The 12,648-nt window shown below is 40.0% G+C and overlaps 1 protein-coding gene across 1 annotated transcript; it reads right to left on the bottom strand.

The window, feature by feature from the left end:
* Positions 1 to 1,707: 1,707 nt before the first annotated feature.
* Positions 1,708 to 12,187, bottom strand: LOC127385567 (astacin-like metalloendopeptidase). Its single transcript, XM_051621427.1, has 12 exons — positions 12,119 to 12,187; positions 11,845 to 11,886; positions 9,361 to 9,385; positions 8,352 to 8,423; positions 7,204 to 7,338; positions 6,439 to 6,556; positions 5,485 to 5,663; positions 5,275 to 5,359; positions 4,670 to 4,797; positions 3,535 to 3,650; positions 2,882 to 3,111; positions 1,708 to 1,880 (listed from the first exon to the last, which is right to left on the bottom strand). Exons 1-12 carry the CDS (start codon positions 12,185 to 12,187, stop codon positions 1,817 to 1,819), a joined length of 1,263 nt encoding a protein of 420 aa, XP_051477387.1. The 3' UTR covers positions 1,708 to 1,816.
* Positions 12,188 to 12,648: the final 461 nt, after the last annotated feature.

Raw genomic sequence — 12,648 nt, 5'->3', positions numbered from 1 at the left:
CTTAACTCTCCACTGGGATTTTTCTTTCTTAACACGTTACTTTAATTTCACTTAAAAAGAAAGCCTCTGATTTATCTTAGCAATACACAGCTGACCACAGCTTTACTCAAGTCTCAGTCATTACCAACAGTACTTCAGAGCTCTTTTCCACAAAGCTCATCTACTGAAATCACTTCAAGTATAAGAACCTGACTGGCCTGAAACTTCATTTTCATTATCCTGGGCACACCTTAATCCCACCTGAAATTCCTTTCCAACCAAAAGGGCTAGAATGTTGATTCTCACTGTTCTACCAGCAGATTCCAGCTTTGCAGTGTTATTTCCTTGTTTTGTTGTTTTTTAGGAACTCAGGAATCACAACTGTCGAATGAAGACAGTAGAACTGCATTTTAATCAGTGTTTCAGAAGGACTGCTCATAAAAACGATCTGTTAATAGCAACACTTGACTGCTGAGAGTAATTAGAATAAGATATCAGAAGTTAAAACTGTTTTGCAGCGGATGAAGAACTGAAGAAATGTTTCTTCTAAAGCAGACTCAGAATTGCTGTGTTGAGAGACATTTGCACAGCCATTGTGGATAGACAAGTAATCTTCAATGGAATTAAAGTCTCTCTACCATCAAGAAGTAACTGATTCTTGTTCAAACAGTACAAATACAGACAGGGCTTTGAGCAAATTCTTGCAAATTGAATGTGTTTGGTGCCTCTTTAGCAAAAGAAAAGGAATTAATAATTTGTCATTTGCTGCATAAATTTTACTCTGAGATTCAAATTTATTTCCCAATGTTATTTTCTATAAACTTATTTCTATAAGAAAAATTCTAAGGTTCCTAGTGTTGCACAGTAAAAACGTGGAAAGTATTTGTTTTTTTCAGACCTAAATATATAAGTATCAAATACTCAGGTTAGTCAAATGTTCAACTATCTGACTGCGCTACAAGAGTAAAATAGCAGCCTATTTTATTCTCTTTTGTTCTGTTACAAGCCTCCTTTCTTGATCAAGATGATGTCATTTTTAAAGTGCGATTGCAGGCAAAGGCTGTGAATTGAGCTCTCCACAACCTCTGCCACTCTTACAGCTCCCCTCTTCCTTATGAGGTCAGAAGAGGGGAGTTTAGCTTCTTGCCTGACAAAAAAATTTCTTCCCTGAAGAACTGAAGATGTGCATGAACCCTGGCAGCAGCATCTAGTCCACCTCCCATCCTGTGATAGGCTTAACTGTATCTGTGGTCTAAAAATGGCTTGTGGGTAAATGAGCACGCTCAGCTCTCCCCTGCCTACCAGAACAGTGCAAGGAAAACTGCAGGGATTCCTTGAGATTTCACAGGACTGTTAAGGGAGATGTAACTTCTGGAAGTTTGAATGTTAGGCTGGAAAAAGAGTCTGTATCTAAGAACTTTTCGTGTTCAAGACTGTGAAGATCATAAAATGAATGTATAAAATTTGGTGCTGGTGTCTTCAGCCACCTAACTAAACCTATGATGATGTCAGTACTACTGAGAGAGTTGAGGCTGAATGGAGGGGACAAAGAAGTAGGACCACATTGATAATGTGTATGGCTGGAGGGGACTACTGAAAAATAGAAATGGAAACCTTTTTTTTTTTATATGAAGCTTTTTATTCAATTGTTAAATAGAAAGAGGTAATAACTTAACTGTGCAGACAAGAGGAGGAGCACGCCAGAGGTATGGAAATAATACATTTTTATGGCTTGGGGAATAAACTTTCTCAGGAAGATGAAAACTTTGATTCTTAATAGAATTAAATTTCATACTGATCCAAGCCAGAAAAGGAGCAAAGTAGGAAACACATAATTTCAATATCCACAGAATAGGTTCTTCTTCATTAAGTCAGTTGCGGATCCTAGGTTTTCTTTGAGCCTTCACTGTAAGAAAAATGAGAGAATATTTAGCTTTCTAAGCTCTCTGAACAAACTGTAGCATCTCTAAAATATGTAAATATGGAATCACTTTTTATCAGACAATTAGCATATTTTTTTTTTGTTTTGACACATCAAAGTGGCATGGGGAGTTTTCTTACTCTTCTTTCCTTCCATAGCTACAATGGACAGAAATAGAAGCTAAACAAATGCAATGGAGAACTGCTGTTTTGGTTTGGGTAAACAGTTAAATTACTGCATTTCAGTGGATTTATGTAAATTATGTGTGTGCTTTTTCTTATGCCATGGCAAATACAAGGTCATATGACATAGCTGAGCTTTCTTTCATGCTAAGACAAGTTGCACTACTGTACAGTTGCTGTAAGCTACAGATAAGTACACAGGCATTTCTGTATTCCAGCTGATACATCCTAACTTGGAAGCATGTGATAACTTAATTGTATAGTTGTGGCCTTAGTTCTTAATTAAATGGGACTGGAGAAAATATATTTTAGGTGGATACATTCCAGGAATCCTGGAAGTGAAAACACTGCCTCTCTTCTTGCCATGGGTCTGGGTAACTTGGTTCACCATAGATCTGCCTTGCCCTGTGAACTGTGTGATTAAGAACTGCATCTTTCAGAGGAGCAATATATTTAAATACTGCATTGTGATTTATTTTCTTTCTACTGTGCTATTAACATTAATAGTGATATTAAATGGATGTTGACCTTAATGGCACATGCAGTGGAATGGTATATATCTGAGACACAAGGCAAATGGTGGATCACCTGATTAACACCGCTCTTCCTGAGTGTGGCCCCATCTGCCTGAATAAGTAAGTGGTATCAGTATAGGACTGACCCACTGTACCAAAAGCAAGGTAGAAATGGATGGCTTTTGTAGAAAGCGGTTCCTCAAACACTGTTTTTCCTCTGGGAAAAGGAGTGTTGATTTGACACAGATCATTATTTTTCTTTGCCATTCTCTTTGTTCTCAGACCTACCAGAAAAAAAAGTGGCTTGGAAGCCAGAAGCTGTTTCAGCACCATCTGTGACGAACTCTATAAGCATAATATTACTAGAAGCAAACACATCATTGGGTAGCTTTGATCCACAGGTCTTGTCCATTAGAACTGCAGAAGACTTGCTGGGTCCATCATAAACTTTAACATAATCACCCTGACAGCCTCTGGTTGTCTGCACCTCAAAGGCTTGAAAGTGCAGGGAAATCTGGAAGGGAAGAGAAAACCAGCCTTTAATGTAAATGTATGTTACTTCTTTTATGCTTGTCCTTTAAAACAGGCTGAATCTAAGCTGTAGCCAAGCCTGAACTGGAACCGCTTACCTAGCCTTGCCTCTCATCCCCTGAAGTTGCAGAGTTCAGATTTAATGAGCCTGTGACTGAATGCTCCCATACTCAGGCCTCTTTGTTTTGATTTTGCTAACCTGAAGCCAAATATATGGAGGTTTTTCAAAACTGCAGCTCTGCAGTTGTCTTTGCCCATAGCTGGCTTAAAGACATAAAGAAGTAGTAGAGATTAGTCTGAAATATCTCTCATGGAAAATAGCTTATCTGGTAACTGGTGCACAGACATTAACATAAAAAGAAGTAAGTTCAGGCATACTCCAGGACCACTTTTAACCTGTGTTTACCTTTCTGGATCGGGTTCGGATGAGCCAGACACAGCTGGTGTTATCTGAGTAATTTCTTGGGTGGTTGGCAGATCTCAGCGACCCAGATGCTGCTTCAAGAACAGTGCTGCAGCGACCTGAGAAAGAAACAATGTTTGGTTCAGCACCAGGCTTGCAGAATCTCCCACTCATTTACAATTACAGTATCTTCAGAATGGACTGGTCTTGTTTTTCTGATCTGCCAGCATCCATTTCAGAGTACTGGTACATCTGGATTAAAATGAAGAATCATGTTGATCTAATTTTCACATAATGCAGAAGTATCTGCATCAAGATGGAAAGTAATGGAGTGCTTGGAAAAAGCATTAGCTTTTATTTATTAACTCCATAATTTAGCAAGCAATCTCTTCCTGTACCTGTATAAAGAGTGTGAGAGGTTTCAATTCACTGCAATTGGTGCCATTATTTTCAATGGGGAAAGTCAAGTGATCTTAGAAAAGCCAAAGGTAAATATGATGTGTCTGCAATGCTTTATTTCTAAACTTAGGAGGAGAACTTGGGTTTTCCTCCGTGCAAGGGGTGATAGTTTATTCATCATGGTTTTTTCATTTGACTGAATTAATTTATCTGATTCTATAGGATAATTTCTTCTAGTAGAGGTTAAAATTAATGAGTTAAAAATACATAAAAATTGAGAATGACATCTTTAACATTTGAAAACTGGACAAAGTGTCATGAAACTCTTCTAGTTCAGAGAAGCCTGCAACTCTTGGTTTTGCTCAGGTCTTAAATACTATCTGCAATGAGGAACAGAGATGTCTGGCTCTTTCTGGGGTTTGTACTTGTCTCCCGGCTGTAAAAACCAAATTACTCCACTGAGGCATACGACATGGTATGCAGTTAGGCCAGTTGCACAGCAGCCAGTTATGCCAGTAGTGAATGTGTTTGATTCAATTTGGAAGCAGAAAACACTTTCTGCTAATCACAATGTGCCTCCAGCTTCAACTTTGCATTCGCTCCCAATATAACCATAATGAGTAGCAGGAATTTAGAACAGTTGCAGTTTTTGATGAGAAACTGCTGCCTCTGCAGTGCACCCAAACACCTCTATGAAGGGTATGAGTAGAAGATGGAAGGATGACTTTGAGATACTTACTGCAATTGTAAAGTTTGTTGATTTTAGCCACGTCCAGGTTGCTCAGCCCCTGCCTCTGTCCAATATGTACTGATCCATCGGGAATTGGTACAATAGTTGCTTTCCCAGTGGTATTACTGAAGGTGTATCTGAAAAAAAAAAACCCACAAAAAAACCCCCAAACAAACAAACAAAAACAAAACAAAACAAAACAAAACAAACAACAACAACAACTCATGAAGAATTCTATTTTTTAAGTACAAGTTCTTTCAAGATGTAAAGGTATGTTTTGGAGGGAGAACAAGAACTGCATACAGGTTAATGCTGGGACCAACAGCACTGTTCAGAGAGGTTTGATTGAGATGACCAGCAGTAAGTACAGTCAGTCTCAAGATGCCTTCTTTTGCTCCTAAGCTCAGCTGTAAATGGCTCCTTAATGGAAAGCTAGAGGATAATTAATTCATCTTAGAGGGTGGCTTGTTTGAACTAATTCACAGTTTTTCTCAGAGGGGGCAATGAGGAAGCTGGTAGTTAGGAGAGCTATAGAAGCATTAGAATTAGGTACAGAAGCTTATTCTAATCTAAGATTTGAGTTCCAATAAAAGCAATGCCATGCTGCTACTTACGGGCCGTAGTGCATTACTGAGGAATAGTCATATGGAAGACCCAGGTTGTTGGAGTGTTCAAATTTCTTGAAGTCTGATCTGTCAGCTGTAACATATGGTACTGTACTTAGAGTATGCTTCCTATCTACTCCCTTCAGGGAAGAAGGAAGAGCTAGACATGTAGGATGCATTTACATCAGTTTACACATTGAGGGGTTTAAAGGTACTTACCTGGACTGATGTACTCCCACATGATCTTTACATGTTTATCCCTGTCACTTCGAGAATGTTCATGCAAGAAGCCCAGAGCATGATCCAATTCATGTTGAATTATTCCTTTCCACATGCAGCCTCTTTTCATCACAGAGACAGTTTGTCCACCTCCTACTTTCCCATAGTTGGACCAGCAGCTGAAGGAGGCATTGAACAGCAACAGAAGACTTACAGGATTTTCATTGTCAGGCAGACAAAGGGACAGTACAGAGAACCTTGCTTCACACATGTTGTGGGAGTAGAAGGATTCCTTACTGTCCACTGTGATAGTCTACAGAAGGGCAAAACTGACCATAGTGTAGGAAACAACAAATAGTATGATCATCACTAAAGCTTCCTGGAAGACCTTCATTATCATGGAAGCTCCTACATTCTGACTTTCTGTACACAGTGATTTTAACTCCCTAAAGATAAATATTTTTTTCCAAAATGCTGAACACTCTATTAGAGCTGGAGCTAAGACCGATAGCACTTTCAAGCTAATGAGTGTTGAAGAATTCTCTCACAGAATCTAATTCTGACCTTGACAGCTAACAGTGTGATTCAGAAAACTGTTTATTTCATAAACTGAAATTGGATTTGCCTTTGCAAATAAGATCTACACTAATCTGTTGTATGTTATGTTTCAGTGTTCATTATACCCCACAGAAAACATGAGCCTAGATATTCTTCCCACCTTAATGCTGCTTTCCCATTATTTGCTTCACTTCTGTGTCTTCAGTGAATCCCTTATGTAATTGCCCAGTCTTTGCACTAGCAAGTTATCCAAGGAGGATACCTTGGCACTGTGATAAAACATAGTTTCTTCTTTAAATCCATCCCCCTTTCCTATCTATGGTCATTACAGAATGAGTGTAGTGAAGCATTGAAAAACAGTGTAGAAATAACCTGTTAATTTATCATCCAACTTACCCATCTGCAGATCTAATGCTGAGGTAGTCACGCTCTGTCTTGCGCTTCACAAAATTAATACAAGTCAGTGTTTCAAATTCTGCCATGGCATCATGAATCCCCTTTATGTGGTTCTTGTCTGGAGAAGAAAGGGTTAATTGTGGGGGTCAAACAAAGACAATATCAGGTGCCATTAAAATTTCACCTGGTGCTCAAAACCAGGGTAAACAGAAACATTAGACTAGGTCCGTTCTTGCCTTTTGCTCTGTAATGTATTTCATTTAAGATACTAATAGCTTGGCTCAAGATCCTCTTTGTCCAGATATTTATCCAAATTGTGCCAGATGGAAGCCTTTTTTTCTCAACTACTTGTTTCAAATTATAATGGTGATTGTTGATGTGTCTTCTGATGATACACTTGGAGATAGTTATGGGAAGCTATTTTGGTGATCAAAAGTAGGCCACTGAAATCACACAGCAATGGGCATAAAACTTAAAAAGCAGGTATTTTGGCAGGCACTATTAGAGGGAATGATCATTCTTGTGTCCAAGAGATCAGACCCAAAATATTATGGATGCAAACTTCTCAAGTAAATTTTATCTTTTTTCTCTTTCCTGTTCAGGTCTTTGTAATTTACAATTCATCTGTGTTTACACAGCCTAAGTAAATCATTAGCTTTGATTAAATCTGCTGGTGGTGTGGCCACTTAAAGTAGGCTTATACCTGAAGCTTATTGGACAAAATAAATTTAAAAAAAAATAAAAATCAACCAAATTCACACTCACCATAAGTAGGATCTAAGACATAGGGAACACGAACAATCCCATCACGGGACTGGGGCCAGTTGCAATTGCGACAGTTGATGGCACTGCGACTCCTTCGTGGAACTATGTCACCTTCCTGTAAGTACTGAGAGCTGCCTGTGATGAGAGAGAAAGTGTGGAAACACCTGAGCCATAGATTGCTAGATGCTTGCTATGCACACTTAGAAAAGTGTCACTTTCTAGCCATCCTCCTTTTCTATTTTTCCCTAAGCAGCTGCTCCCGGCTGGTATGAGGAATGGCCTACTGGGCTAGATGAACATAATCTACTTCCCTATCTTTGCTGCTGTGTCCTTGGGTTAGAGGAGAGATGGAAAGCTCCAACTCTGTTGCATGAGGTTGAGGCAAGACAGGGAGTGCATGAAAGCAGTTACAATAGTGAAAGGGATGCTGTGCTGTTTCTTCACCCATGATGACACATGACTGAATAGCATTAGATACCTGTGCTGGAAGGGTGCTGGGCAAAGGTAGGAGGTGCCAATAAGGAAATGCCAGAGGGCAAGCAAATACAAAAGAGAATTCAATGTTATCTAGAGAAAACTGTAGGAATGTTTGGTGTCCATTTCAACAGTCAGTAGTAACGCTTCCTGAGTGACTGCTGAAGGGGAAAATACGAGAAATGCAAGCTGATAGAACAGGGAATGTTTGGAAGAATAAAGGAACAGGAAGTCTGGATCAGGGAGTACGGAAATGACCATGGCTTATCTAGGAGTCTGTACTACAAAGCCATAAGATGACTGAATACAAGTGATGCTTGCATTGAAGAAAAGACAGTGAAATAATAAAGCATCCAAATATCCAAGTTCCTTTTTTATGTTAAAACAAAATTACTAAGATGTTGAGAGCTAAAGCTGAAGAAAATGGCTTGATAGTTCAGGTACTTCCACGTCTGGTATCACCTTCAGTATTGACACTACAGCTTTGAGATGCCATGGGGCTTCAGCAGACCACTCTGTGGCCCCAGTGGCCCGTCTCTGGGTGTCTCTTATATGATGGTTTGTAAGATGGGAGAAATATTTGCACAGATTGTGGTAAGATATTGTACCTTCCACAGTACCCACAAAATGCATCAAATAGAGACCCACTATAACCAGGGCTTTGGTGACATTACCTTTGTTAGCCTCCAGAATTCTGTTAAAAATAACTTCGTCCTCGGAGTCAGTCTCTGCAGGCAATGGAGATTCTGTGCAGAAACACAAGAATATAACTGTCTCTTTCCCAGTGGAAAATAGGAATCCTGATTTTTAACCTGATGAGTTTCCAGGAGCTCACATCAGGTCCTGATTACAGTGATGCACATAAAACATACGGAGCCTATTTAGGGACTGGGATGGCATTCAGTCATATAGAGATTTGCTCAGTGACACAATTTTGTGAACATTCCAGCTGTGGTTACTTTACCATTAACCCAGTTCCAAGAGCCATGCTTTTTCAGTCTTTCCCTCTCCTCCTTTCCTCCGCTCCCCCGACATGGCATCACATATTAAGCCCTGGATCTTTAGCTCCTGTAAGTCTGTATTGTCCCACTCGAGCAGCCAGCCAGCTGCATGGCTCCCTCTGTGCAGTCAAACAGCACTGTTCTCCCGCAGGCACATTTTGCACTCAAACCGCCAACATAAGACACCAGGAGCAAAAAAGAATGGAGAACAGTCCTGCTGCTTGCTGTTGGACATGTTGACTTCTTGAAAAACCCCTGAAACCAATTACATGTGAACTGCATTCCTACTCCGTGGGTTGGACTGATGTTCCCAGCTAAGCCCAGCATCAGGGACTCTTAGGCCTTATAAGTAGAATCAGCCAGCCCAGAGCATTGTGCAATAAGCCTTGACATCAACAAAGATCACAAGCACACAGTCTCTGCTCTTTCTGTAACCTTTGGAAGAGACTTAAATCAAGAGATCATTTAAGCAGAGCTATTTTTAGCAAAAGCAACAGCTGAGATTTTTAGCAAGCCTGAGCAATTGGCCAAGACCAAAGACTCTGTTTTGCATATTATGGTGAGTGCATGGATTTAAAACTTCTTCCTTAAGATTAATTTGTGTTAAGTATGTGTTATTTTCTGAGTAACTGGTAGCTAGCAATCAATATATCAAATACTTTTTAGATGGAATAATACCTACCGTATATATCCTCTTGTGTAGTAACCTGCAAGAATGATGCATTTGCATTATTTCACACTTTATATTATAACATAAATATTAAATAATATAGCTTGTAAAGGATCAAAATTGTCTGGGCTACCACTGAAAGTATCTTTCATCGGAGCGGTCTCGAGCTTTTATACTGTGCCATGTGTAAAGAAGTACCACGGTATGGTATTTCTTCTTTGATATCTTAGTAAATACGGATACTCTGAAGAGAATCAGCATAGGAGATTTGGGAAATGCAATTTGAAGTGTGGAGTGAGTTTCAGACCTTCCAGCTTTATTTCTGTCCTGGCTAGTAGGAGTGCAAGGTTGCTGGAATCAGCAACAAAGTCTTCCCAGCATCACCTCACAACAGAGCAGTGAAAGGCCATGGTACCTACTGCTTCTAGGGGACTGTACCCAGCTGTGGGGGGCATGTTACTAGCAAAACAGATTGTAATACTGCTCTTGCTTTGTAGAAAACAAAACCCCAAAACAGTTTTGAGTTTTCTCTATGACCCCAGAGAAAGCAAAATCTTCCTGGGCTATACCTGGGCATTGTGGAACAATAAATGGAATAGGGATGGAAACTGCTCACTCTCTTACACTGTTGTTCTGAGAAGATTTTCCTACACAGATGGAGATAAGTACAAGTGTTGACTTCACCTTCCACAAAGCCGAACCCCAAAGTGAACAAAAGAGCTGATTTAGCTGTCCTTACCTCAGTAGCTTCTGTTGCTGCAGAAAGCGAAGAAGAAAACAGACAAGAAAAAGGCAAATTAGATTCTGAATGCAGCTTCACTGTGTTCAATAGCACAGGCCTCCTCAGCCACTGAAATGTTTTTGATCAGTCCCTTTGCTTGGAAGGGAGTGGAGTGCCCTACCTGATGCATATGCACAGGAATTAAATTAAATTTAGACAAACAGCTGTGATAATTCCTAGCAGATAATGCTGAGGAACAGAAGCCACATCATTCACCATCTAAGAATCAGCAAAGCATTTTATGGTCTTCACTGTGGAAACTAACAAATGATACTAGGGACAGAAATACAATTTGTCACTAGATTTCACTGCAATAGGTGCAGCACCAGTTCAACAGTCCCCTCTGGTTTCACAGTGTCAAAGAGTGAAGTTATAAAATAGAATGAAGGCTATAAACATATTGAGGGGACACCCTTCTATTCATAATCTATCTAGAAACCGCAATAGAATTGTTTTTATTGAGCCAAAAAGGCTACAGTCTGCCTTTCCAGACTATTACTTTGGTTACATGGCAATGAAAGTCCACTATAAATGGTAGCGGTTTATTACAGGAAAGTTCAGTCACTTCCCACCAGTTGCATCAGAGAGAGCCATGGCATCTAAAAAAATTCTGCAGGAAAGCACATTTCTGAGATGCAGTGACCAGATTCAGACTTCACACACCCAAGAGGCACTAGATTAATTGACTAGTCGAAGTCAGTGGAAACTAGGCTCCAGATTCCTAGGCACAAAGAGCCTGCTGTCCTTTTTTAAAACCCTAATGAGATATCACAGAAGGCATCTGCCATGTCCTTGATCAAATGAACATCTGGTGTTCAAAATGATACATTCAGTTCGTTTTTTCCCTGCACTGTAAATACTGAAAGATCTCTCAACGGGCACAAAAAAGCAGTAACAATGGTAAAATAAAGCTCCTTGTATGGGTTTGTCCCACTAATGCTGCAACTTTGAGTCCCAGCAACTGACTACTTTGAACTCAAGCAAGCATGTCCCTCGGCCAGCTCCATATGTACTGAGAGGTCCTTTTACAACATCCCTTTGCTTCCATGCCATAAATGACAGCTCAAAAGAAGAACTGATCACTTTTCATTAGTCATTAAATTGTTCTGACTATATCAAGCAAATTTTTCCAAGGCCCCTTCCTCTCACAACACATCACCCCCAACCTGGCAGTTTCTTTCTTTAAAGTTTACCTGCACATTTTTTTTCCATTGAAATTTTCTGGAGATCTACAGTGACCTCCTTCTATTTTGTGAGTTGACAAAAGCTGTTCAGCTAAGCCTGTACTATTTGTTTTCTATTCCAGGTCAAAGCAAAGGTTTCTCTGATGCCTGACATCTCTTTCTCTTACTGCTACACCAAGGTAGGCAAGAAGGGAAATGAGTTGTCCTTTTGAAACACTCAATTTAATGGAAAGGTATCAAAATGCCATATTAAAATCTTATTTTCAAGCCCGTGAAAACACATCTAAATTAACCCAATGAACGACACCTCAAAAGTATGTATAAAGCACATCTGACTGAAAACACATCTGCATTCAGCCAAATAACAAATTAGGAAACATGGCCTTACTCAAAAGGCCTGAGAGTCAGTGCTTACACATGCCATGTCACTCACATGCCAACAAAGTGTGTGAGACACACTCAAGAATTAACTGTTGACTTTAAAATACAGTATAAAACCTACTTACTTGCTGTGCTGTTTTCATAGTTTGCTGTGCTGTTTTCATAGTTTGCTGTGCTGTTTTCATAGTTCTCCTGCAAAACCAAGAGGTAAAAGGCATTACTTGTCCATAGTACATAAAAGCAGCAACAATAACATCAAATTCAGGCCAAAGGGAGAAACTAAATTATTATATTTTCTTTCTATATTATTATATTACTAATATTTTTCTTGCAGGAAATTTATCAAAATGGGTCTCCACAACTTCACACCAGGAAGAAGAAGTCAATTAGAAGACAGAGCACAGATGCATGGAACTGCTCTCACCTGGATAGGGAAGCCCAGGGTAGCGTGAAGAAGAAATGCAGTGAAGACAAGGAACATCTTCAGATCCATTCTCCAGCCCTGACAGACCACCAGTCCGTGTCCTTATCTCTGCCCCTCCAGGAGCGCTGCTGCTAGATATACCAGCAGAGCCTGCTCTGCCAGGGCTGAAAAAACCTGCACCAGCCAATGGGGATCCTAGCAGGAAGAGAACTTCTTTTGCAGCCAGTTTAGCCTCTGGGCATCATCTCCCGGTGCTGTACTATTGCTGTCACTGTGATCTATAGCATCCTTTCTCCCCATGCTGTCATTCATGCAGCTCTCTGGAGCCTGATCAGCTTCATGCTTGTGCTGCCATGAGCTTCCTCTGGTTCTTGGTGGATCTTTCCTTAGGTGTTCAGTTTGACTGTTAGCCCTTGTTCCTGGGTGACTTTCCACAGTACTGTAGTGTTGGAATTGCACATTGTAGGTGACTTTTTTCTTTATGTCACAGAAAGCACAGAAGGCCATGACAGTCTTGTGTTGCTTTGGAA

Source organism: Apus apus, chromosome 5, assembly GCF_020740795.1.
Source record: "Apus apus isolate bApuApu2 chromosome 5, bApuApu2.pri.cur, whole genome shotgun sequence".
Taxonomy (NCBI): domain Eukaryota; kingdom Metazoa; phylum Chordata; class Aves; order Apodiformes; family Apodidae; genus Apus; species Apus apus.
This window is presented reverse-complemented; position numbering and strand designations above follow the sequence as displayed.